The 24,899-nt window shown below is 35.1% G+C and overlaps 1 protein-coding gene across 1 annotated transcript in view; it reads left to right on the forward strand.

Annotated features, from left to right (window-relative positions):
* Positions 1-24,899, forward strand: part of TBC1D32 (TBC1 domain family member 32) — a 201,564-nt gene that overhangs the window by 18,846 nt on the left and 157,819 nt on the right. The window contains exons 4-11 of the mRNA XM_047102681.1: positions 549-726; positions 13,002-13,070; positions 15,293-15,418; positions 18,235-18,313; positions 18,439-18,542; positions 18,635-18,696; positions 19,303-19,447; positions 22,108-22,167. Of these exons, the coding sequence (XP_046958637.1) occupies positions 549-726; positions 13,002-13,070; positions 15,293-15,418; positions 18,235-18,313; positions 18,439-18,542; positions 18,635-18,696; positions 19,303-19,447; positions 22,108-22,167 (823 nt within the window). The remainder of the gene's footprint in view (positions 1-548; positions 727-13,001; positions 13,071-15,292; positions 15,419-18,234; positions 18,314-18,438; positions 18,543-18,634; positions 18,697-19,302; positions 19,448-22,107; positions 22,168-24,899) is intronic.

Genomic DNA, 24,899 nt, shown 5'->3' on the forward strand with positions numbered 1-24,899 from the left:
ACTGACAGTGGGTTTTTTAGTCTCTGTTTTGAAGGACCCACTGATAGCTTAACTCTTATTTAGGTCTCAATGGTGGCTGTAGGTGCCTATAGATACAAAGTATAGGCAGGGAAAAGGGAAGGAAAGAAAATAGAGGAAGGGAGGAAAATAGAGAAAGAGGTAGAAATAAAACAAGGAATAAAAGTGACATGTAAAATAGACTGTTTTGAAAGTATGATAATAACAGTTGACTGTTGCTAATTACTGGTATCCATACCATTGGAACATCTTGCCTTAGATTCTGTTTATTTTACTACCTTGGTCCATGTAATCAGATGAAGAAACCTGGGGAATAACACATGTTTTATATTTCCTATTAATTTTTATTTCTGTTGTATGAATTGTTGTGCCATTTGTTCCTTAAGAAAAACTGACTTGCATTTTTTTTCTTTAAAATTGTGCTTTTAAAGGGACTTTACAGAAAAAATAATAAGATAGTTTAATTGAGCTGAGTGTTTTATATTTGTGCTAATAGTCTTTTTCTTACCAAGACTGCTTTGAATTTAAAGATACAAAGAAATGATGCGTTCCCTGAAGAACATCATGATGGTAGTGGTGGAATCTATGATTAACAAGTTTGAAGAAGATGAGGTACGGAGTCAAGAGAGTCAGAAAAAAATCCAGAAGGAGAAGAGCAACAGTTACTGCACAGACAATTGCTCTGATAGTGATTCATCTTTCAATCAGGTGTGTTGTTTTGTTTTGCATTTATGTCTTGAAATGATTATTTATTTATTTATTTATTTAATGTTTATTTTTGAGAGAGACAGAGACAGAATGCGAGTGGGTTAGGGACAGAGAGAGGGAGACACAGAATTCGAAGTGGGCTCCAGGCTCCGAGCTATCAGCACAGAGCCCGATGCGGGGCTCGAACTCATAAGCTGTGAGATCATGACCTGAGCCGAAGTCGGACGCTCAACCGACTGAGCCACCCAGGTGCCCCTTGAAATGATATTTAATAATCAGTAGCTTCAGTACATCTTTTGTTAGCTAGATTTTTTTCTGCTTTCCAGTTTTAAGATTTATCTAATCTTAAATAATTAATCTTAAAAATCTTAAAAATCTTAAAAATATATTTATCTAACCTTAAAGATTCAGTACATGAAATAACATCTTCTAGAATTATATGTTCAGTGATTGATTACATTATATCTAAGACAAATCTTAATGAGGTATGGAAATAAACTAATTGATTTTGGATTAAAAAAATAACACTTGAAAGATCTGCTTAAGGTTTAAACAAAACATCTTATTCCCAATTGATTTTTATTAATCAAAGTTTACATTATAGATAAGATATAGAGATAAAACATTTCCCTTATCTTCTGAGATGAAAGTTGCTCTAAATTGTTAGTTTTAAAACATGAGCTTCTTTTTGGCATCAAGAGATTTGAGGTTTTACATTTTCTCTTTCCAGGTTATTGGAATCCTTGTCACTTGGCTAGAGCAAAGCTAGCAGAAAGGCCACTGGTTAGACTAGACCTAAAGGAAGACAAAGGAAACTAGTTAGAATAAAGCTTTATGCATGTACCATGAACTTCCCCACAAAAACTTTCAGGGCAGATAGAGTCGGTCTGACCTTTCTGTGAATCCTACCTGATATTTCTGATGAAACATTTTCACCTAATTAGTGCTAATGTTGGGATATAGCTATAACAGATCCTAATAACTATATGCCAAAAAGGGATTTGGGGAGTTGGGGTGAAATGTGAGAAAGTATGTATATTGGTCACAGTTGAGACTGCACTTATGAAGGAAAAATGTTTGGAAGTAGTTAAGGCAGAACTTAAAAGTTGCTCTGCTAAGGAGAGATTGTGCTAAGTTTTGAATTTTACAAGTCCAGTTTGTTTTCTTTATTTTTAAAGATTTTCAATTAATTAATTAGTTTTTTAAGTTTATTTACTTATTTTTGAGACAGAGAGAGCACAAGTTGGGGAGAGGCAGAGAGAGAGGGGGACACAGAATTCGAAGCAGGCCCCAGGCTCTGACCTATCAGCGCACCACAGCCTGATGCACAAGGCTCAAACCCATGAACTGTGAGGTCATGACCTGAGCCAATGTCGGACGTTTAATGGACTGAGCCACCCAGGTGCCCCTCAAGTTTGTTTTCTTGATATGATGGAGGAAATGGCAAAGATTATGAATTTTCTTCACATTGTAGCCCTTAATATTTCCTTGTTGACGGACTCTTTGGAAGAAACTGGGTTATAGGGATTTTAGTTTTGTTTTATTTCAGTAGGTTTATGGAACTGCTTCTTCAGATCAAGGACTTTCTGGAATTAAAAAGCATAGGAAAACCCAACTTTAGGACTCTGGGGGCTCACAGGATCATACTTTCTTACTGATTTGATGAACCGTCTGTTTACATTGGAATTGAACAATGAAAGAAAAATAAAATGGAATATCTTTAATTTGTTCTAAGAAGTCCAGGTGTTCAGACTACATTATTTCCAGTCCTAGAATCGTAGGTTTTTGAAGAAATTCAAAGCTTTGGTAGAAATGGGGTCATACTTTCTAAAGATATTCTTGTTTTTTATTTTGTTCAGGTTTTATTCTTGGGAACAAATCAGACTTTAAGTTTATATGGCTTCTTTTGGGATGTCCACAGGGTATAATTGCATTTTCAAGTGTTTGCCCCATGAGTATGACTTTATTTCAGAAAGCTCTAATTGAGTTGAAAGTGAACTGTGTCCACCAACAAGGCATGGGATCCCTGGACTTTTGGAAAAAAGATATGAATGCCACAACTACCCGGACAGCTCTTTTAGTTTGGCAGAACTCTAGGAGATGTGTGGGTATGCTTTTGCTTAGTGAAAGGAGACTCTCTTACGTGTAAATTACTAAAGAGAGGCTGAATTAATATGTTCAGGGTTGAAAAGGTGTCCGAATATATATCAGTCATTCATTCCAGTAAATACTGATGTTGGTAATAATGCTTTCCAAATTGATAAATTATTTGATCTGGACTTAGAAAAATCTGAATTGTTCTGTGAATAACATTGAGTAAACAATTCTGATGCTGCTGTTGGTTTTTTGTTTTTTCATTTGATAATTTCATTTTATTTTATTTTTTAACTTACATCCAAATTAGTTAACATATAGTGCAACAATGATTTCAGGAGTAGATTCCTTAGTGCCCCTTACCCATTTAGCCCATCCCCCCTCCCACATACCCTCCAGTAACCCTCAGTTTGTTCTCCATATTTATAAGTCTCTTCTGTTTTGTCCCCCTCCCTTTTTTTATATTATTTTTGTTTCCCTTGCCTTATGGTCATCTGTTTTGTCTCTTAAAGTTTTCATGTGAGTGAAGTCATATGATATTTGTCTTTCTCTGACTAATTTCACTTAGCATAATACCCTCCAGTTCCATCCACGTAGTTGCAAATGTCAAGATTTCATTCTTTTTGATTGCTGAGTAATACTCCATTGTATGTGTGTGTGTGTGTGTGTGTATATATATATATATATATATATATATATATGGTATACCGTATATATATATACCACATCTTTTTATCCATTCACCCATCGATGGACATTTGGGCTCTTTCCATACTTTGGCTATTGTTGATTTGTTGATAGTGCTGCTATAAACATGGGGGTGCATGTGTCCCTTTGAAACAGCACACCTGTATCCCTCGGATAGATGCCTAGTAGTGCAATTGCTGGGTCGTAGGGTAGTTCTATTTTTAGTTTTTTGAGGAACCTCTCTACTGTTTTCCAGAGTGGCTGCACCAGCTTGCATTCCCATGCTGTTTTGATACTAGTAGAAAATTTCTAGTTTGCGAACAGAGTAGGCTTTATTTCATTGTTATTATTTTTAAAATTGCAGCCTGGTTATATATGGATTTCTGACCTATTATTGAAAATCTTTGGACATGGTTGGCCTTGGACACTATTAATGTATGTTTGAGAATATTAAAAAATAGAGAGATTGGTTTTTATTATAATTTTGAACAGAGCACTGAAAAGATTTGGTATTGTGATTAAACCTTGAAAAAAGTAAGGTAATGAAAACCTTGAAAGAAGCAAGGTAATGTTGGAAAGATAGAAATAATAATACTAGCTGTCTGTTATTGAGATTTCTGCCATATATTGGTCCCTGTACTTGACTTTGTCTTTACTATAGGTGTTACTAGTCAACTTTACAGGAAAAAAAGGCAAGGTTATAGGTAAGTAATTTGCCCAAACTCATATTGCTAGTTAGGAGTGAACTGTGAATTTAAGCCTGGTTTCTCACCCTCTAAAGTCTTTGTTCCATGCTTATACTACCTAGAGACTGCTTGACTTCAAATCTTGGTTCCACCACTTACTAGCTGTGTGACCCTGGACAAATGTCTTAACTTCCCTGTGCCATAGTGTTTCTCATTTGTAAAATGGGAACGATAATACCACTTAACCTCATATGGTTGTTGAGACTGTTAACAGAGTTAATGTGTATCAAGTCCTTAGAACTGTTGCTGCTGCTCTATATATGTTAGCTTTCATGTCTTAAAGGATGTGCTGAAGTGGATGCCATTCAGAGACATACTAAAATAGACAGTGTCTCAGCTGTGGTCCTATATGGTTTCTAACTGAGCTTTTCTGGGTCATTTTCTACAGCTGGGAAGGAAGAGGATTACCTCTAATATACATTAAGCTTTTAAAAGTCATGTCCTTTTCTATTGCAGTTGTTTTGTTTTCTTCTTTCTTAACCATATTCAGTGTGGTACAGCACAGGCATTTTGCTGTTTTATAGTGTGCAAACTATTTAATTATGTTCCAAAGGAACCCCAAGGTGTACACTGTGTGGAGGAGGTGAGTTTAGGATAGGATTAACCTGTTGCCCTTGCATAATGTGAACCTATTTAAGGCATTTACTGTTTATTTGCTTTCAAGACAGGCTATGTTTGAAACCCATCCTTGGTATCTATGGTAGGCATTTTAAAGGATCCCTTGAAGATATCCATGTCTGAATCCCCCAAACCTGGTAATATATTAGCTTACATGGCCGAAGGGTCTTTGTTAATGTGATTAAATTAAGGATCTTCAGCTGGGAAGACTATCCTCATCAAGGAGAGTCAAATATAATCAATCACAGCCATCTGTATAGGAGAGCCTCAGGAGGGTCAGAGTCAGGGAAGGTACTGTGTGGGTTGAAATAGATGCTGGAGTGAGGCGGTTGTTGGCTTTGAGGATAGAAGGAAGCCTATGAGCTAAGGAAAACTGCAGGCAATCTTTAGAGGCTGGAAAAGGTAAGGAAATGAATTCTGCCCCAGAGCCTCCAGAAGCAACACAACCCTGCTGATGTGTTTTAGATTTGTGACCTCCAGAACTGTAAGATAATAAATGCATTGTTCTTTTGAGTCCCTAAGATTATGGTAATTTTTAAAGCGGCAGTAGGAAACTACTGTATTAGGGCCTCTATCCCTGCTAGTTCACCTGTCTTCACCTCTCACACAAAGGCCAGGGCTGGTCTTTCCTGTTTTTTAATTCATAGAAAAGGAGATACTATTCCTTCAACTTTGTGCTTGAACCACCTCCTGGGAACAGTCTGAACTCCATCTTGTGCTAGGCTTTGAATTTTTCCATTAAGATTTTTTGTGTAGCTTTTACCCTTTATTGGGTGGATGGTCTCTCTTCTGTCTTTGAGAGTATTTGCTTTCAAGGACCCTAATGTATGTTTTATCCGGACTTCTCAAACCTTAGAGTATTTTGAGTTCAACCCATTTTCTGGCCTCTCCTAAAGTCTTCAAAGCTTTTACAGTGCTCTTTTTGGTGAGGAATTCTGCTTTTGAGGATTTCATGCTACGGAGTCTTGTAAGACTCCTCTTTTTCAGCAACATCAGCCAGAGAACAGGAGGAAATACACAGCCCAAACTGTACTTCACAAGTTCTTCTATCTCTAGTTACCCTCAGTTCATAAGATTTTGATTATTCTTGTTTTATAAGCAGAAAAAGATAGGAGCCTAAAGTCTTAAAAGCAGAAATGAAAGGGAAAGGTAGCTGAAACTAGAGAACAGGAAGATGGTAGCATTGATAATGCAGCTGCTTCATTTTAGGCTGGAGGCAGGTGGATTGCTGGGGAGGTTTGGGTAGGTGCAGGTGTGACCTTGCTTGCCTAATAGTCATCTCTTGAGACAGTCTGACACCAGAAAAACTAATTTCTTTGATTAGCAGTGCTAAGTATCTTCTTGATGAATATCTAAAGTTTCTTTATACTTTAAAATATTAATAGATTTTTGTTATTACCTCTCAATGGCAGCACTTTTAAAGTGAAAGCTGGTTTTGTTAAACCATAAGACATAGGAAATTAAGGAACATTTTTCATTTGAAAATGTTTTTAAAGCATTGCTTTTGTTTTGAATTAGTAACTTTGTTCTGTATTTAAGGCATAATGAAAGGCAGGCTCATAATTTAAAAAGTTTTAGAAGCACTAAAATTTGAAAAAGCTATTCTACAGGAAACTAAGTCATTCTGAATCTTGGAGACAAACCAGTCTGAAATAAAGTTTTGCTCTGCCATCGATGAATTGTGGACCTTGGCTTCTTCTCTTGGTGCCTTGGTTTTCTTATCTGTTACAGTGGAGATAGTAATAGAACCTACCTTATAGGTTGCTTTATGGACTTAATGTATGTAAAGCATTTTCAACACAACCTGGCATAAGAACTAAATGTTTTCTGTTGTCCTATTTATCATCATTGGGTGATTTTTAAAATTAAAAATAGAGAAATTGTGCATTTAGACATATTAAAGCCTGAAATATCATTAGGTTTGATAGTTATATATTTCTTATTTCCAATAGTTATATTGTTCAGACCACAGTAATGTTGTCTGTCTTTGCTTGTATTTTAATGGTTTATACAGTTTACAAGCCAAACATTTGGAGACTTCTAGGGTACATTAATTTTGAGGGTAGTTTGATTTTATTTAGTGTAGTCATTGAATAATGTGAATATTCTTTAGTATATGTTGTAATTAATTATAACTGTTACCCAAAAAATTACAGAATGATTAATTTTTGCAATCTTTAGTAAATTTCAATTGAAAGAAATCTATCCCAATCTTATTTTAGCATAAAAATACCTTTAATTAGGATCTATATGATTATACAGAGGACCAAGTCTTAGATTATCAATCTTATTTCTTGCTCTTTCTCCTTAGAATGTGCTAGAAATGATTTGTGTAGCTTATGCTTTAACATATGTAAATATGTTGGGGAAGAAACTTCCTATAGGAAGTACCTATATTGATATTGCCAACAGATATGTTGCTCTACAAATCAAGTGGGCCGATACTAGTCACCCCAGGAATTTTCAATCTAAGAAATATCTAGAACAGCTGAAAAATCTTAACAAATTGGTATTAAATGGGACACACTATCTACTTTGCTCTAGTTAACAAAGTTATTAGTTGGTTGCTATCACAATTGATGTTCATTCACTGATGCACAATAACACACAGCTACCTTAAAAACACAAAAGGATAACCTTTAAGGCAAATATTAGGCTCATGCTGATGTCCGGTGTAAAAAAAGTTTTCATTGCTTAAATAACATTTTTAAAGAGTAGTATATACTATGTTTTTTCTTTTTTTCCAAAAATTTTTAAATGTTTATTTTTGAGAGAGACAGAGACAGAGTGCAAGCGGGGAAGGACAGAGAGAGAGAGGGAGACACAGATCTGGAGCAGGTTCCAGGCTCTGAGCTGTCAGCATAGAGCCGGACTTGGGGCTTGAACCCACAAACTGCGAGATCATGACCTGAGCTGAAGTTGGACGCTTAACTGACTGAGCCACCTAGGTGCCCCAGTATGTACTATATTTAAGATAATTAACAGAATTCATAATTAAGTGATAAAGGGGTAGTAAATAGATTGATGAGGCAGCTCCAATCAAATAACTATTAAAGGCTATGCTTTTTTTTCTTTTTTAAAAAAGATTTTATTTTTTTGTTTTATTTCTTTTAAATTTATTTATTTTGAGAAAGAAAGGGGAGGGGGGAGAGAATGAGTGGGAGAGGGTGGGAGAGGGGAGAGAAATGATCCTAAGCAGGCTTCGAGCTGTTAGTACTGAGCCCGACTTAGGGCTCAAACTCATGAATCATGAGATCATGACCTGTGCTGAATCAAAGAGCCAGATGCTTAACCAGTTAAGCCACCCAGGTGCCCCAAGATTTTATTATTTTTAAGCAATCTCTACACTCAATGCGGGGCTTGAACCCACAACCCCAAGATCGAGAGTTGCACACTCCACCCTTTGAGTCAGCCAGGTGCCCCAAGTCTGTGCTTTTTAAATTTGTATTATCACCTGGGAGAAAAGGCAAGTATGGTAGAATTGAGGGACTTTAGCCCAACAAATATGTATTGAGCATATACTTTGTGTAATATTTTGTAATAGGCACTGTAAAAGTGAAAAGATTAATTATACACACATTATGTCTTCAAGGAGCTTACTTGAGATGAAGAGGATATGTACACAAATAACAGAGTTGTAAGGTAGAAATAATGTGTCTTAGGAAATCTAAAGAAGAATCCTTGTAACTAAGAATATCAGAGCAATAGAGGAAAGTATGTTAGACAAGGGAATGGACAAAAGCTCTCAATCAACAAAGAATGGCATATTGGGGAACCTGTAGTTTATGTGAAGAGTTTGAACAAAGAGTTTGTGAGGAGTAAATGGAAAGGGTAGGTTAAGGCCAAATTATGGAGCAAGGATTAGATCTTAATTATTGCTCCTAGCTATAAAATTCAAGTGCCTGGTACATAATAGGTATCTGAAACATAGTAGATGCCAAATAAATATTTAAGGAATAAATGAATGCATTCAAAGGATAAACTGGATTGTTTTGCAAGTAAAAGGAAATCATTTTAAGTTTCTGAACAGAAAAATGTGTTCGGGAGATTTACTTGAGTTATGTGCAGAAGGGCATGAGTGGGTAAGAAAGCTGAAGAAGGCCTGAACTGAGGAGGCTTTGTAGGAATAAATAGTGACTGATGTGAGAATTGCAGACATAGGATCATTAAACTTGGGCAGGAGGGTAGTGCAGAGTGGGTTTTGGGCAGGAGGGTAGTGCAGAGTGGGTATAGAGTCAAAAGTCTAGCTATGATTTCAAGCCAAAGTGGCTACAAGACCATGGGGTGACACAAACCACGCCTGGGATTAGAAAGGAGGTTTAGATGTGGAGAAGAATATGGAAGTTCACTTTTATTTATTTTCAAAGATTTTGAATTTCAAGTACCAGTAAGGTATCTCAATGGTGTAACAAGTGTTGAAAATGCAGGATTCAAGAAAAGTTGGGGATAACACAGTATGAGTCATCTCTGTTTAATTCCTATGGAAGCCACCTAAAATAGGCGAGACCCTAGGAAACACAGTTTCAGAGGGCCAGGAGAAACCAAAAGGTGGGTCATACAAGAAGGTGCCAAACCACAATGCACTGGGTAGGAACTTGCGGGGGTGGGGGTGGGGTGAATTTCAAGGTGGAAGTGATGGTAACTAGCTGTAATGGAGGCTAGAGGGAATTTAAGGAGGGGGGTGAATTTCAAGGTGGAAGTGATGGTAATTAGCTGCAATGAAGGCTAGAGGGAAGTCTATCATGAGGGCTAAGAAAAGATCTTTTAATTTGGCTAACTCACCACAGAATAATATTGGGGGAAAGAGGAGGTAATTTGAGGGATCATCATGTTGATTAGCCTTAATCATTTTGTTAAATAAAAGGCAAAACCATTTTCAGAGAGTAAGGGTTGCTTGTTTGGAGTATTGCACAGAAGATTAGAAACAAAGGCTTTGTCATGGAGATCATTTAAGTAAATGAATTTTGTTAGGGTCTATGTAATTACCCTTTTTGACTGCTACTTTGACATAATATTGGTTGCTTCCCCAAATATGAACTCACTGTAGTTGAGAATGTTCAAAAAATGTCTGGCTCCCCATTTATCAGGGTTGTTGTAGAGCATGCCTCTATATTGAAAAAGAGACTAGATTAGAATGGGAATCTATGGAAATCAATGAAATATATCTTTAGATTTTTTGATCTTGAATAGGTAGTTGGTAGGTAGAGTCAGTTATTTTATATTTTTTCATAGAAAATTTCCTGAGAGGGGCGCCTGGGGGACTCCATGGTTAAGCATCTGACTTCGGTCACGATCTCACAGTTTGTGGGTTCGAGCCCTGCATCAGGTTCTGTGTGGACAGCTCAGGGCCTGGGGCCTGCTTTGGATTCTGTGTCTCCCACTCTCTCTGCCCCTTCCCTGCTTGTGCTCTGTCTCTCAAAAATAAATAAACATTAAAAATTTTTCCAAAAAAATTTCTTGAGAAACAGGAAATTTACTTTGCAGTTAAAAATTTTATAACAATAAAGCAAAAGACTTTACAATTTTCCCATTTAATTCTTACAGTGATGCTGGGAGGTAGATGTGAAAAATGAGGATGGGGTTAAAGACTCCAGAGTCATATAACTAGTTTGAGCTGGGATTTGAAACTTCATCTATCCAATTAAGATTCATGTCCTTGAAACTGTAGTTCTTTTTAGTAAGCTGGACAGCATTTTAGACATAGATAATGATCTGGTAAAAGTCATGATGGAAGTAGACAGAAGAAATAAAGTTTATAAGAGAAGCAAAAGGGCTAGGTAAAGGGGGGGGAAGTTTTTCTAGCAATAGAGTAGAATGAGTATGTATGTACACATATACTTTACATTTTAGACACTTATACGCATGTGTATATATACTGCTGAAAGTACATATATGCATTATGTATCACAAATGCATATTAGCACTTACGCTTATATATATACTATTTTAGATATTCTATGTTATCTTTTTTTCATTTCAAGACTGCTACATTCATATACTTATGTTTGTCATTGGTAATTATTCATAAATTTTAGTATTTTAATTGTAATACAAAAATTCATAGTTAAAGATTTAATATATAGTGCTTTTAAAAAGTAGCATGTATCAGAGTTCTTCACAGTTGAACTATATACTTTTAGAAAGGAAGAAAACTCAGCAAAACCTGAGACTCTTTAAGAAATGAAGTATTGGTCTGTTATGTTTTTTTTTTTTGTTTTTTTTTTTATAAAGTGGTTATGTACCCTGTATTGTTAGGGACCATGTAGCATTGTGGGAAGACTCACTTTGGAGTCATTTATGTATTAAACTAATGTATATTGAGGGCCTATGAGGCACTGATTCAGATATTGGGGATGCTATAGTGAAAAAAGACCAAATTCTAAGCCATAATAGGGCAGACATGAAGAATTCTGGAGGAAGAGTGTTGCCCAGCAGGAGGAATGGCAATGGCAAAGGTTCTTAGGCTAAAGTGAGCATGGATGGCATCTTCCAGAAATGGAGAAAAAAGGCCAGTGAGACTGAAGCCTGACTGGCAGAGGGAAGAATTGTATGACCGTGTATTAAAGAATCAGGGGCCCAGATCATGTAAGTAAATTCCCTATATTCTGAATAATGTGAGAGGTCTTTTTGTGAGGTTGAAGTAAGGGAAATTAATGGATTTGATTTATAACTTTGAAAAGCTCCATCTGACTGTTGCTGGAGAATGGATGGTGGTGTGGCGTAGGATGGGATGAGTGAAAGCAAGGAGACTGGTTAGGATGAACTGAAGTGGTCTAGGCTAGAGTCGATGGTGCTTTGGTTTAAGGTTTTAGCAGGGAAGTGGTGTGGGGTAGTTGGAGTTAAGGTTTGTGAAACTTGGGGATTGTCTTTTGGAACTTGATAATATTGGATATAGGAAGTGAGAAAGTGAAGAGCCAAGATTGATTCCTATTTTTAACATACATTTTTTTTTAATTGTATAGAAAGAGCCTGAACATGAGTTGGGGAGAGGGGCAGAGGGAGACAGAGGGAAAGAGAGAGAATCTTCAGCAGGCTCCACACTAAGTGTAGAGCCCTATGCGGGGCATGATCCCACGGCTCTGGGATCATGACCTGAGCCGAAATCAAGAGTCGGATGCTCAACCCACTGAACCACCCAGGTGCCCCGACTCCTAGTTTTGATCTAAGTACAAAATCTGGATGGGGGATAACCTCATTTAGGAGGATGGAGAAGTTTCAGGAAGGAGCAGGTTTGGAATAAAATATTCTGTCTTGGACATGTTAAGTTTGAGATGCCTATTAGACATTCAAGTGGAAATGTTGAAAGGATAATTATGTATAACTTTGGAGATGAAGTAACTGATAAAAATTTGAGTCATCATGATGTACTTAACTGGAAGAGAAAGAGTATACATAGCAAAAATGTGGATGGGAATCTGAGTTCTGATAACTTTGTGACTTGGAAAAGTTATTCAACCTTGGTTTTCATATTTCTCCTGTTTCAGTCATTGTGAATTTATATCATATAGGGCTTGTTACATAAAAGATAATAAATGACAGCTATAATTTTAATGGCAGTTTTATTTTTAGATGATTATTTTAGGTATTAGTCATATTTAAACTGCCTTCATCAAGAAAAAGACCCTTTCCTTTTCCAACATAGCTTATGGTCTATTATAAACTTTTTTCTAGATGGAGACTTTTACCTCAGGAATTTTTCACCAAAAAGGAGGCCTGGAGAAAGGCTTAAGAAAAGTACAGGAAGGCAAAGGAACCAAAATATTCAAGCAGCATTGTAGCTATGCCTAGGGTACTAGCAGTGCCTTCTTGTTTTATCTTACTGTTTCATTCATTTCACATTTCTGGGCACAAAATATCTTGGCTTTACATCTTTTGAATCTTATGTTCTACACATTGAAGTTGCTCAGCAAATAATAATTTTCAGATATGTGTAGTACACTGTTCTCCTGAGACATTCAGTTCCCATTTAAATGCCTTGGGAAACAAATTCCAAGTTTTCTGCCAAGTCAGAATAGATCACCCCCTTTCCTTGCTCAGAATGCATTTTGTGCTTGGAGTTATATTAAAAAATAATTTATAGCAGTACTTCTAAAAGTCTACTAAATGAATGTTTTGTCAATTGTGTTACAGAGTTACAAATTTTGTCAAGGAAAATTACAATTGATTTTAGACCAGTTGGAGCCTGGGCAACCTAAAGAGGTAAGTTTAAAGGGTAGCTATCAAGTTTAGTCAGATATATAATATATATAATATATTCAGTCTCAGCTAGACTGTTTCTCTTGAAGATAGGCATTAATTATTATCTTGATGCTCCTAGACTGATAACCCTGCTAGACTTTCCAGTCTTGAAATAAGAGGTCACAGAGTAAGGGAGGCTCTCAGAGAATTTTCATGGTTTGTAGGGGGAAATTTTTACATCTAGTTTCAGTTTTGAAGGGATAAAGTTGTAAGTGGTTGTCCCCCAAATTGTTCTTTCACTGTTGCTTTGTGTGTAATATTTTAGTGATTTCTTTGAGGAAAAACTATCCTCATTTAATGTTCCTTCTACTTCTAGAAAATGTGAGCAACTTTCACACATGTTCATTGATTAGAAAAAGGATTTTAATGTTTAGTTTTTGAGAGAGAGAGGGAGACTGAAAGTGGGGGAGGGGCAGGGAGAGGGAGAGACAGAATTGGAAGCAAGCTCTAGGCTCTGAGCTGTCAGCACACAGCCCTACATGGGGCTCAAACCCACGGACCGTGAGATCATGACCTGAGCCTAAGTCAGACACTCAACCAACTGAGCCACCCAGGCGCCCCGGAAAAGGGATTTTAAAGAAGCAGTTCTATTGAATTGTGCCTGTTTATATTTTAAGACTATATAAATTACTATTTATCAAGTATTATTTTGTTAAGTCAGTATGAAATAGAAAATAGTCAACTTTTCATATTAAACTAAATGAATAGTTAGGATTTACTCACACTGATGTTTTTTTTTAATCACATAATAATTTTTAGCATTTCACCTTCTGGTTTATTTTCTAGATTCCTAGTAAATGTTTCAAAAGATATTAGAAATGAGTCTCGACTTTTCTATAACATCTTATTGTCTTCAGTTTAAGTGGATTACTTGGAAATTTATACTTGTTCAGAAACATTTATTATGCTTCTGCTAGTAGTAAGTTCTTTAAAAAAATTTTTTTTAAATGTTTGTGTATTTTTGACAGAGAGAGAGACAGAACACGAGCAGGGGAGGGGCAGAGTGAGAGGGAGACACAGAATCCAAAGCAGGCTCCAGGCCCCGAGCTGTTAGCACGGAGCCTGACGCAGGGCTCGAACTCACAGACCATGAGATCATGACCTGAGCCGAAGTCGGATGCTCAACCGACTGAGTCACCCAGGTGCCCCTAGTAGTAAATTCTTAATGGGATTTTGTCCTAAAAATTAACTGAAAAGGAGAAATTAAAGTTTCTGAAATCATTCCTAAGTCCCCCAATCCCTATTACAAATACAGTTGTATTTAGGAGTTCTTTCATATGAATACATAGACACTTTTAAGTGCGTGTATATTCTGTCTTTTTCACGTAAAACTTGATACCCTGACTTAAAGGGTCTGGTTTCCTAAGCTTGGCCCCTACTGCTCCCTCCTGCCCCTCCCTCTTCCCCTTTTTTAAACCACTAGATTTCACTTATTTCAGCAGGGGAAAGAACCAGATTTTGAGGAATGGGTTGGAATCAGTGAGTTATTATTCACTAATTGGAGAGTGGTGGGGCAGAAGCCATGTTCCATTTCTGATTGGAGAAGGGCTATTTTCCACTGTTGTCCTTTGGGTCATACTGTTTTGAAGGAATTCTGATTCATTTTTGAGAAGAATGATTAAGAAGTAAGCTTTTTGTGACAATACAGAAATTCAGTTTTGCATCACATTGCTTTCTATCTCTGGTTTGAAGGTCGGAAAATGTGGTATAGCATCAAAAACTAGTCCAAATTGTTTTGTGAGAATTGTTCCTATATTCTGGAATGGGGATGCTTCACTAGGGGCATATTAGGCTATTTTTAAATTAAGGCCCCCAAATTATAGGACCACCTATGGGTGTCTACTTTAGTAAGGGAAGTCTGTGGAACAAGGCCATTGGAAAACCTTGCCTGATGATTCAGATTCGGCCACCATTCTTCATTCACTTAGATATACGACCTAGAAGCTCACACAGTTATGTTTTAATTTTTGCTTTACGTAAAATTAACAACCTATTTTTTTTTCTGTTTAACACTTAGTTTAAAAAAATCAGTTCTCAAAATTGTTTTGTAAAAGAACCTTTGATTTTCAGTAGTTGGCTCTTTAAAACAATTATCTAGATAAGACTGCTTTTCGATGTTTAATATTTGGAGTATTGGTAGTGTTCCAGTGGCTGGGTATTAATAAAAGTCTTTTAAATTATAGGTGAGATATGAAGCCTTGCAAATGTTATGTTCAGCTCCTCCATCTGATGTACTGAATTGTGAAAATTGGACCACTCTCTGTGAAAAACTGACAATGTCTCTTTCAGATCCTGATCCTGTGTTTAGTGTAAGGAAATGCTTATAGAAACATATACATTTTTAAAGTTTATTTATATTGAGAGAGAAAGAGTGCGAGTGTGTGCAAGTGGGAGAGGTGCAGCGAGAGAGAGGGAGGGAGAGAATCCCAAGCAGCCTCTGCACTGGCAGTTCCATGTGGGCCTGAACTCACAAATCACAGAGATCATGACCTGAGCCAAAGTCAGGCGCTTAACTGACTAAGCCACCTATCTGGGTGCTGCCTGTAGAAATGATCTTTTAAAAATTTGTTTTCCCACCATTCAATAAGCAAATGGAATTATTATTTTAATAGTAGCTCTAATACTTATAGAATTTCAATTCCAGCTTTTGAGTTGTGAAGATTTTCTTTAAAGCATTGACTTAACTCTTTGATGATTAGAATGATCACTGTCACATTTCACTGCCAAATAATAATATAGGTACCTTGTGCATTTTGTTTTATAAAGGGATATCCAATTTGTGTCTTGTTTTTGAGTTAAGAAAAATATTTTAAAAGATTATTTAAAGCATTTTTGAAAGAATTGATGACATATGAAAATTTGCATTTAAAATGATCAGAATTTATTCTCACTGAATCATAAGCATGTTTCTTATGGATTTAAGTGTTTATTTAGAGATTGCTTAATTGCTTAAAAAGAAAAGAAAACTAAAGCCAAGTTTAGAAGACAATTGAGATGAATCATAAAGCAAATATAGAAAATTCCAAAAATTATAAAATTATGAAGTCAGAGAAATGATTGAATGTAAAAAACGATTCTCCTATAACTTCTCAGAAATGCTATTACATGAGTAAGATCATATTAAAAAGTATAGTTCTATTGGTAATATCGATAATGTGACTTAAAAAATTCTGCGAGGGGCACCTGGCTGGCTAAGTCAGTACAGCATGCAACTCTTGATCTTGGGGTGGTAAGTTCGAGGCCCACACTGGGTGTAGAGATTACTTAAAAAAATAATAAAATCTTAAAAAATCCGGCTATATCCCATATCACATTTAAATGCAAAGTAGGTTTAGAGGGTCTTTTTCTTAATTGATGTATCAGTGAAGAAAAATTTTGCTTTAAAATTATTATGGTGTTTTGTACAAAATGAAAGATATTAGCATGAAGGTTAAAATGTACTAGCTGTTCAACAGATACGTATTGATTACCAACAATGTGCAGCATTCTAATCTAGATGCTGGAAACACACTGACCAAGACATTAGTCTCCGCCTTCATAGAACTTACATTCTACTAGAGGAGTGGGACAGTAAGCAGTTATTAAAAAAAAAAAAAAAAAAAAACTCAATACATTTATCTGTTGAAAATCATACTCTTCCATCAATGAAGATATAATTATACTGGTAAACAGGAGTGGTTTGGAAACAGAAGTGGTTTGTTGATTTTTATAAGGGGGGGAAAATGTGTTCCAATTACCTAATACCCAGATGTAGTTCACCTTTACTGACACTAGATGATGCAGACTTCTGTAAAAACTCAATGATCCAAGAACTTCGGAAGGGAAAAAGACTTTTCAGGGTCACTTTTAACATTTCAAGGCTTTCTAAAAGGAAATGAAATTGTTAATTTCTGTGTATTTTTTCTTAACAAAGAATAGTGGTCAGGCAAATTTCCTTTAATTATTTAAAAAATTACATAATAATTTTTATAAACCATGAATATCCTAATGGGTCAATATAAGTGGTTTTGTTTAGCTATTACAGATTATTCACAAGAGTGTTGTCGATACTTAATATTGGAAGAAGTTGTTATAGAGGGGAGATGGTAATAGAACCAGTCATTTTGGAGTAGAAAGTAAGGCATGGCATTCTTTTCATTTTGAATTTATGCTTGATCCAAACTCTTGATTGGATTCTTTGATTCTACTTCTTCATTTCCTACTCTAAAGGACTCTTCCATGTAATTTAGTGAAGCCTATAGTGTTTTAAAAGTGTGACAGATACTTATCAGTTGCTGCAATTATAAAAATAAACTTTCCAAAGTATTTAATATCCTGTGTTCAGTAGGAATTCCTTTGGGTTATTAGAGACTTTAGTCATTTGGGTAACCTTTTTTTTTAAAAAAGTAAATTATCCTAACATTTGATATAGGCAAGGTCATTCCCCTCCATCCCTCCCACCCCCAGACTAGAACACTTGAGGAAATTTTATGTTTTTATATAATGGGACATTGAATTTCACTATTAGGATTAATTTCATCACAGTATTAAAGTTGGCATAATTAAAATGATAGCTATTATTTTAAAGTACCTACTAGGGCCAAGTACTTTTCTAGCTACATCTATTATCATTTAATTCATTTACCTTGTGCTCGCTTCAGCAGCACATATACTAATTCATTTACCTTGTGATAATTTCTACTTTGAGTTCTAATAATGTATATTTTGAAAATGTGTTAAATAATACTTTTCTTGGAGATAGGCAAAATATCGGAGTCCTAAATGTCTAATTACTGAAACTACCCATGTAAGCAATTAAAAACAAACAAACAAACCAGCAAATGTTGGATTTGGAAAGGAGAATGGTTGTTGTTGTGATTGTTGTTGTTGTTGTTTTTAACCACTTAGTACTCCTGCTGTTGTCTGAACATTGTACCTTACTCTATCAAACCTCACTCTTTCTCCATCCATGTATTTTACTTTTTACTGACCAACATAAAATTGTGCTTTTACTTAAAGGTACATTCCTACTCAGATTTCTGAAAGGTTTCTATTTATTTTCTAAGTTTTTCACTGTGTGAAAAGTGTTTTTTTCATCTCCATTTTATTATAAGAATCTCTGATACAAATCTTTTCATTTTCATAGGACCGGATTTTAAAATTCTATGCACAGACATTTACTCTTTCACCATTACATATGACCAAGGAAATTTATACAAGCTTAGGTATGTTTATTAGATTTTTTAAAAGGCATTTTCCTTTATTTGTGCTTAATAAAGTGGATAGGAAATAACTTTTCAGAAAACACTGCAAATGAATGATGTAATATATTTTTAATTTTTCTTTTCAGCTAAATATTTGAAGTTATACTTTCTTTCTAGAGAAAATCATATTCCTACTCTGTCAACTGGTATAGATATAAGTAATCCTAATGTGATCTGCTTACTTAAAAAGGTATTCACTTGCTATATGCTTTTATTTTTGTTTAAATAGTTCTATATTTAAGAATTCTAATTTTTTGAGAATTGTTACATACTGCTTTTCAGGTTCGTCTTCTAAATGAATATCAGAAAGAGGCTCCATCTTTCTGGATTCGTCACCCAGAAAAGTAAGTCCCCTAATTTCTGTCAATATGAAATATAGGAGTGTTACTGTCCCTTGTGCATTACAAGGAGAAAGAATAGAGACAGTCTTAATTGACTTATGTAATTGGGGAGGGATTAATAAAGTTTAGCTTTTCATATTTTGTGTTTAGCTATATGAATGGCTCTTTGCAAATACCATTTTACACCATTTATTTATTACAAAAAATCTGAATGAGGATGTTGTAGCCTTGTTTCCAATTCTTTTATTAGTCTTTGCTACTTTGGACAAGTTCCTTAAGTGTTCTTTAAAGTTTTTTCTTTCAGTTCTAAAAGTTTTAATAAGGTTGTAAGAGCCAACTGTTGAGTCTAAAAAGGAAAGTTAAGTTTGGAGAGCCAGTGTTGAAGTAGAAACAAAAGTTTTTTTAAAAAACAGGAAAAAAATTGGGTGTGAATCCCATTTGCTAAAACATAAAAAAAAGTTTTTTTCTAAAAATTTTCACTTTATTATTCCATAAATAGAAAATATATCACTCTGTGTGTGTGTGTGTGTGTGTGTGTGTGTGTGTGTGTGTGTGTGTGTAATAGCATTTGTTTTTTTTTCTAAAACTGTTTTATTCCCAAACTTTAAGGTATATGGAAGAGATTGTGGAGAATACTTTGTCCTTATTATCCGTTAAACATGATCAGGGCCATCTTGTCTCACAAAAGATTTTGGATCCAATCTACTTTTTTGCGTTGGTTGATACCAAAGCTGTGTGGTTCAAAAAGTGGATGGTAAGGAAAAATGGAATATTTGTCTACTTTTTAGTGCATTGCTGTATTGTGTCAAAGAATAACTAACATTCCAGTTTTTACTATTTATAAGAGTTCTAATCACTTTTACATGTTAACTCACTTAACTCTTATAACAATTTGTGAGATATATGGTATTACTACCCCATTTTACAGATGTGGCAACTGAAATATGGAGAAGTAATTTAAGATTGTTTACCTAGTAAGTGACAGAGCCAAAATAGGATTTTAAATGATAATTCATTTGACTCTCTTAACCTGAATGACCTGTCTAAAATCTGTTCTTTTTTTAGTCTAAAAACTTCAGATTTTTTAAGCAGATGTGGTAGAACATGAGTTCAGTGTTCATTTTTCTCTGACTTAGGATATTTTCAGACATACCTCCTTTCATTTGCTTCCTCCTGAACCTACAATTTGGAGAATGTTTAATGCCTGAATGCTGGTGATTTCCAGTGGAGCTCATCACTATTCTGGAACTGAAATTAATTTTAAAGATCCTTATACTGTTACCTCCCTCATCTGCTGTGGAATGAGTTGTCTGTCTGGCAGTAGCTGCAGCAGTGTTGGCTTATTATTCTCACATCTTTGTCCCTCTAAGTTTGTCTGCCAGGCATTATGTATTTGTTGCTGTGGCGAAGGGAAAGGGATGGGGCCGTGACTTGCCATGACGAGGAGCAACGTGTTTATTTACTGCTCCATACAGTTTGCACATTACTTAGTTGATGGCTTATTTTTATTTTTGTTTTGCCTTTTGTTATGTAAACTGTATAATGCAATTAACCCAAACAGTTCTGTCCAGAGCTTAGCCCTTACCTGGCTTATAAAGTATGTGTTTGATAAGTGTTTGCTCAATTTAACTAACTTGAATCCTTTATGCCTTACATCTGACACTTTATTCTTAATTTTTAGTTATCAAATTATACCTTTATTATAGAAAGTATACAAAATATGTAAAAGCACATATTGAATTTCTACAACACAGGGATAACTATTAAGATTTTGGTTTATGTAGTTACATTATATACACTTTTAAATTTATTGGTTTAGATCTTTAACAAATCTTATTCTGTTAATACATTTTTTCACTTAACATATTTTATTGTCAGTACTTGATTCTCAAGAGTATGCAGCAGATCACAGAAACACTAACCAACAGAAAATTATATATATATATATATATATATATATATATATATATAAATTAGCTCCTGTGTTCTAGTATTAATGAAAACTCATTACATTATCCTACACTCATCTAAGTCAGAGGTTGGCAGACTTTCTAAAGGGACAGACAATAAATTTTTGGTTTTGTGGACTGTACTGTCCCTGCACCTATTCAATTCTGTTGTAACCCCAAAGCATCCTTAGACAATATATAAATGAATGGATGTAACTATTCCAGTAAAACTTTATGTACCAAATCAGGTGGCAGCTGAACTTGGCCTGGGAATGTAGTGTAGTGACTCTGGTCTAAGGGATGCACTATGAGGATTTCTTTTCAGAACATAGTCAAAAGTAGGAGTGCTGATTCATAGGGGCACATGTACCCCAATGTTTATAGCAGTGCTTTCAACAATAGCCAAATTATGGAAAGAGCCCAAATGTCCATCAACTAATGAGTGGATAGAGAAGATTTGGTTTATATATATGATGGAATACTACTTGCCAATGAGAAAAAATGAAATCCTGTCATTTGCAACAACGTGGATGGAACTGGATAGTATTAAGCTAAGTGAAATAATTCAGTCAGAGAAAGATATGTTTTCACTCATGTGGAACTTGAGAAACTTAACAGAAGACAGTGGGGGAAGGGAAGGGGAAAAAATAATTTCAAACAGAGAGGGAGGCGAATCATAAGAGACTCTTGAATGTGGAGAACAAACTGAGGGTTGATTGCGGGGGTGGGGGAGGGAGGAAATGGGTGATGGGCATTGATGAGGACACTTGTTGGGATGAGCACTGGGTGTTGTATGTAAGGGATGAATCACAGGAATCTAACCCCAAAACCGAGAGCACACTGTATACACTGTATGTTAGCTAACTTGACAATAAATTTTAAAAAATATAATTTATATTATATTTAATATAATTTAATAACATTTATATTCTCCCCTTTGTGGAAAGCATAAAAAGTATGTTTTAATCCCACTATATTTAGTTCTAAGGAGATAATTATTTTTTGGCACTTTGAATTATTTAAAATACATGATTGGCAGAAAGTGATTAAGATACTATTGCTTCAGAGCATTTCAAGCTTGGCAAATTTCTGCATATGTAGATAGTACAGTATCCTTCATTGTGACGGTTGTGATCTTCCTCACCCCGGCTTTTGTGTCTTTCCTTTCCTTCTGATATGTGTGTTGATAATGGTTTTAAAGTAACAACATGGAAACTGGTTGCAGTTGAGGGATAGAATATTTTTCTACTTGTCTGTCAATAAATGATCTACGGTTCTTTTCATACCATTTGCATTCTGGTAATTGCTATGCTCATAATCCATTGTACATAGAAAAACCTATTTTGTACTGATTACAATAATTTCAAACTGTTATTGGTAATTCATGTTATTGGAAATGATTCGGGAAAAATAGACTTTGAGTGGTATAGCTTGAATATTAAATATCATTTTCTCCTAATTTTAGCATGCATATTATAGCAGAACTGCAGTACTAAGACTTCTTGAAAAGAAATATAAATCTTTGGTAAGTCTGTTTCTGTCCTTATGTTGAGAAATAATATCACAAAAAGATACATGATGTAATAAGTTGAATGTACAAAGTTGATTGATAATTTATCTTGGATGATGAAATAATCCCCCCCCCTTTTTTATAAATGTTTGTTTATTACGAGAGAGAGCATGCATGTGTGTGTGAGCTGGGGAGGGCCAGAGACAGAGGGAGAGAGAATCCCAAGCAGGCTCCATGCTGTCCGTGCATAGCGTGACATGGGGCTCGAACCCATGAACCATGAGATCATGACCTGAGCTGAAATCAAGAGTTGGATGCTTAGCCGAATGAGCCACCTGGCACCCTGAAACAATTCCTCTTTTATGTGATTTTTTTTAAACTACCATTTTGTGACATATAAAAGGATAAAAGCATAGAATTGAGTAATAGGATAACGTTTAGGAAATACATAATTACGTCGTAAATTGGGATGCTAACAAGCAAGTTGAAACAAGCCCTATTTTTAAGTATTGTGACTTAATTCAGGTCAGGTATTTGTAGGGGAATTAGTTCTATAAAATATACCCATGCTCTGGACTGAAAGTTGTATTAAAAACTCAGAATGATACGTGCTTTTGCATTTACAAAAATTAATTCAAGTGACATCAAATAAAAACTAAAACTGTAAAATATATTAGCAAAATGTCCCACATTTATTGCTATCAGTGGAATAATGTGTAAAGACTTTGAAAATAAATCAAGTCTAATAACAAACATGAAATGTGAAGTTTATTAAAATACTTTAAAAGTTCTAATAGGACTTTGAAATGATAAATATGATTTATGTAGTTAGAATCTTGAGTTTAAAAGTCAGGAGAAGGGAAATGGTCCTAGAGTTGTGAATTTCTGGGTGAATGCAGTAGAGCATAAAATGAAAAAAGAGAACTTGTTTTGTGTTTGAGAATCAAGAGAATTGAGTTTCAGAAGGGAGAGAGAGGGATGTTGAATAGAACGAGTTTATTTGTAGAGGTAATAAGTGTTTAAAATGTTTAATGACTTGAAATAAAATCCTTCCACGTCTCCTTTCCCTCCCATTCCCATTTTAAATGAAAATTTGTTGCCATATGAACACACACTGATCTTGTTAAAATAGAGAAAGGGGGAAAACCCAATGATTCCCCTCTCCCTATAACTCATTGTTGCTGTCATAGGGGCTTGGGTGGAAATATTGCAAATGTTTCTTATAGATTAACTTTTCAAATAAGGAACAGATTTTTAAGAGTTAATTATACCATAATCAATTTTTAGTCTGGAAATAGTTACTTTATTATAAACAACTTATGTATTTTATCAACTGAATCAAGTATTTCTTGTACATAATTGGTCAAACTTGCATGAGATTCCGACTTAAACCTCATATTCTCTTAAAAACTTTCCTGAACCTACAAAATATGTAAAGACTCTGTGTGTGTGTGTGTGTGTGTGTGTGTGTGTGTAAGTTTTCAAGCAAACATGGCCCAACTTTTGAAAGGAAACCTTGGGGAAAATGGATACAAGATCTATCTCCACTTTTCAGAATTGAGGATCAGATTTTGGACGTCTACAGTGGAAACTTTAAGACCACTCCATGCATTTTCCTTTTGCTTTGTAAGAGTTCCTTGCGTGAGGACTTGAGTCACAGCAGCCTGCTTAGCACGATGTCCTGCTAAAGCATTTCCTTGAGCTTCTCCTCTGTGCACTCTGATAACATTTTCTACAACAGTGGAATATCTGCATTGTCCAGTAGAGTGGCCACTAGATATATGTGGCTACTGAAAACTTGGAATGAATTTCAGGAACCCGAGAAGCTGGGTATTTTTAACTTTAATTGTAATTTAGAACTAATACATGGTTAGAGGCCACTTGATGTAATTCTATTCTATTCTATATTTATGACGTTTATGAAATTTTTAGTAGGTAGTGTTAGACAACACAATTTATGTATGTGCTGTTGATTTTTAAGAGCTGAGAAAATTGAGAACTTTATTTCCATAGCATTGTAAAGTCATGAACTAGTTGAAAAACATTTGGTCTATCAGCACAAATATTTAATCTTTTATTTTTAATATCTTCATTCTGTGTCCAGTCTACCCTGAAGTGCATAGCTTTTGAAATGGCTTTATGTAGTATATTTCCTTTTTTTCTTGCTCTCTCAAAGTCATTTAAAAAATATTGACAGGTTATTTAAATTCTCCCTGGGTTTTTCATGTACCCTGTTTTTTAACCTCCCTCCATCTTATGGTTTAGCAATTAAGGCTGGTATGTGTTTGATAGTACAGGAGAATAAGTATCAAATAAAATCCTGAATTTTACAGCAAATTTTTGTTTTCCTGGAGTTTAGGAAAATCATTCTTTATACCCTCAATTTGACTCTTAAACTAGACTCTTAAACAAGACTATTGTTTAAATTTTCCTACTATAAATTTGTATAAATTTTGTATAAATTTTTCCTACTATAAATTTGCTTTCTGCTTCAGTTTAAAGGGGATATTGTATAATGTGGTTGTTTTCTCTCCTGAGCATGTGCCTTTTTTTGTTTTGTTACCTTTTTCTAAATAAAAGGTGCAATATTTAAGAAGCAAGGGGAAAAGGGAAGGAACAGAAGTGGGTGGTGAAGATAAAGCTGGGTAGGGACGGGCGCTGGGAGGATGGATTTCTGAAGGTTTGAATGGAAGCGAACTAAATAGCCTTTTTGAAAGACCATCTTGGAGATTATATTTTGAGTTATC

This window comes from Lynx rufus, unplaced genomic scaffold (assembly GCF_022079265.1).
Source record: "Lynx rufus isolate CCGP_SWC_20201006 ecotype Redwood Valley unplaced genomic scaffold, mLynRuf1.p SCAF_6, whole genome shotgun sequence".
NCBI classification, from domain to species: domain Eukaryota; kingdom Metazoa; phylum Chordata; class Mammalia; order Carnivora; family Felidae; genus Lynx; species Lynx rufus.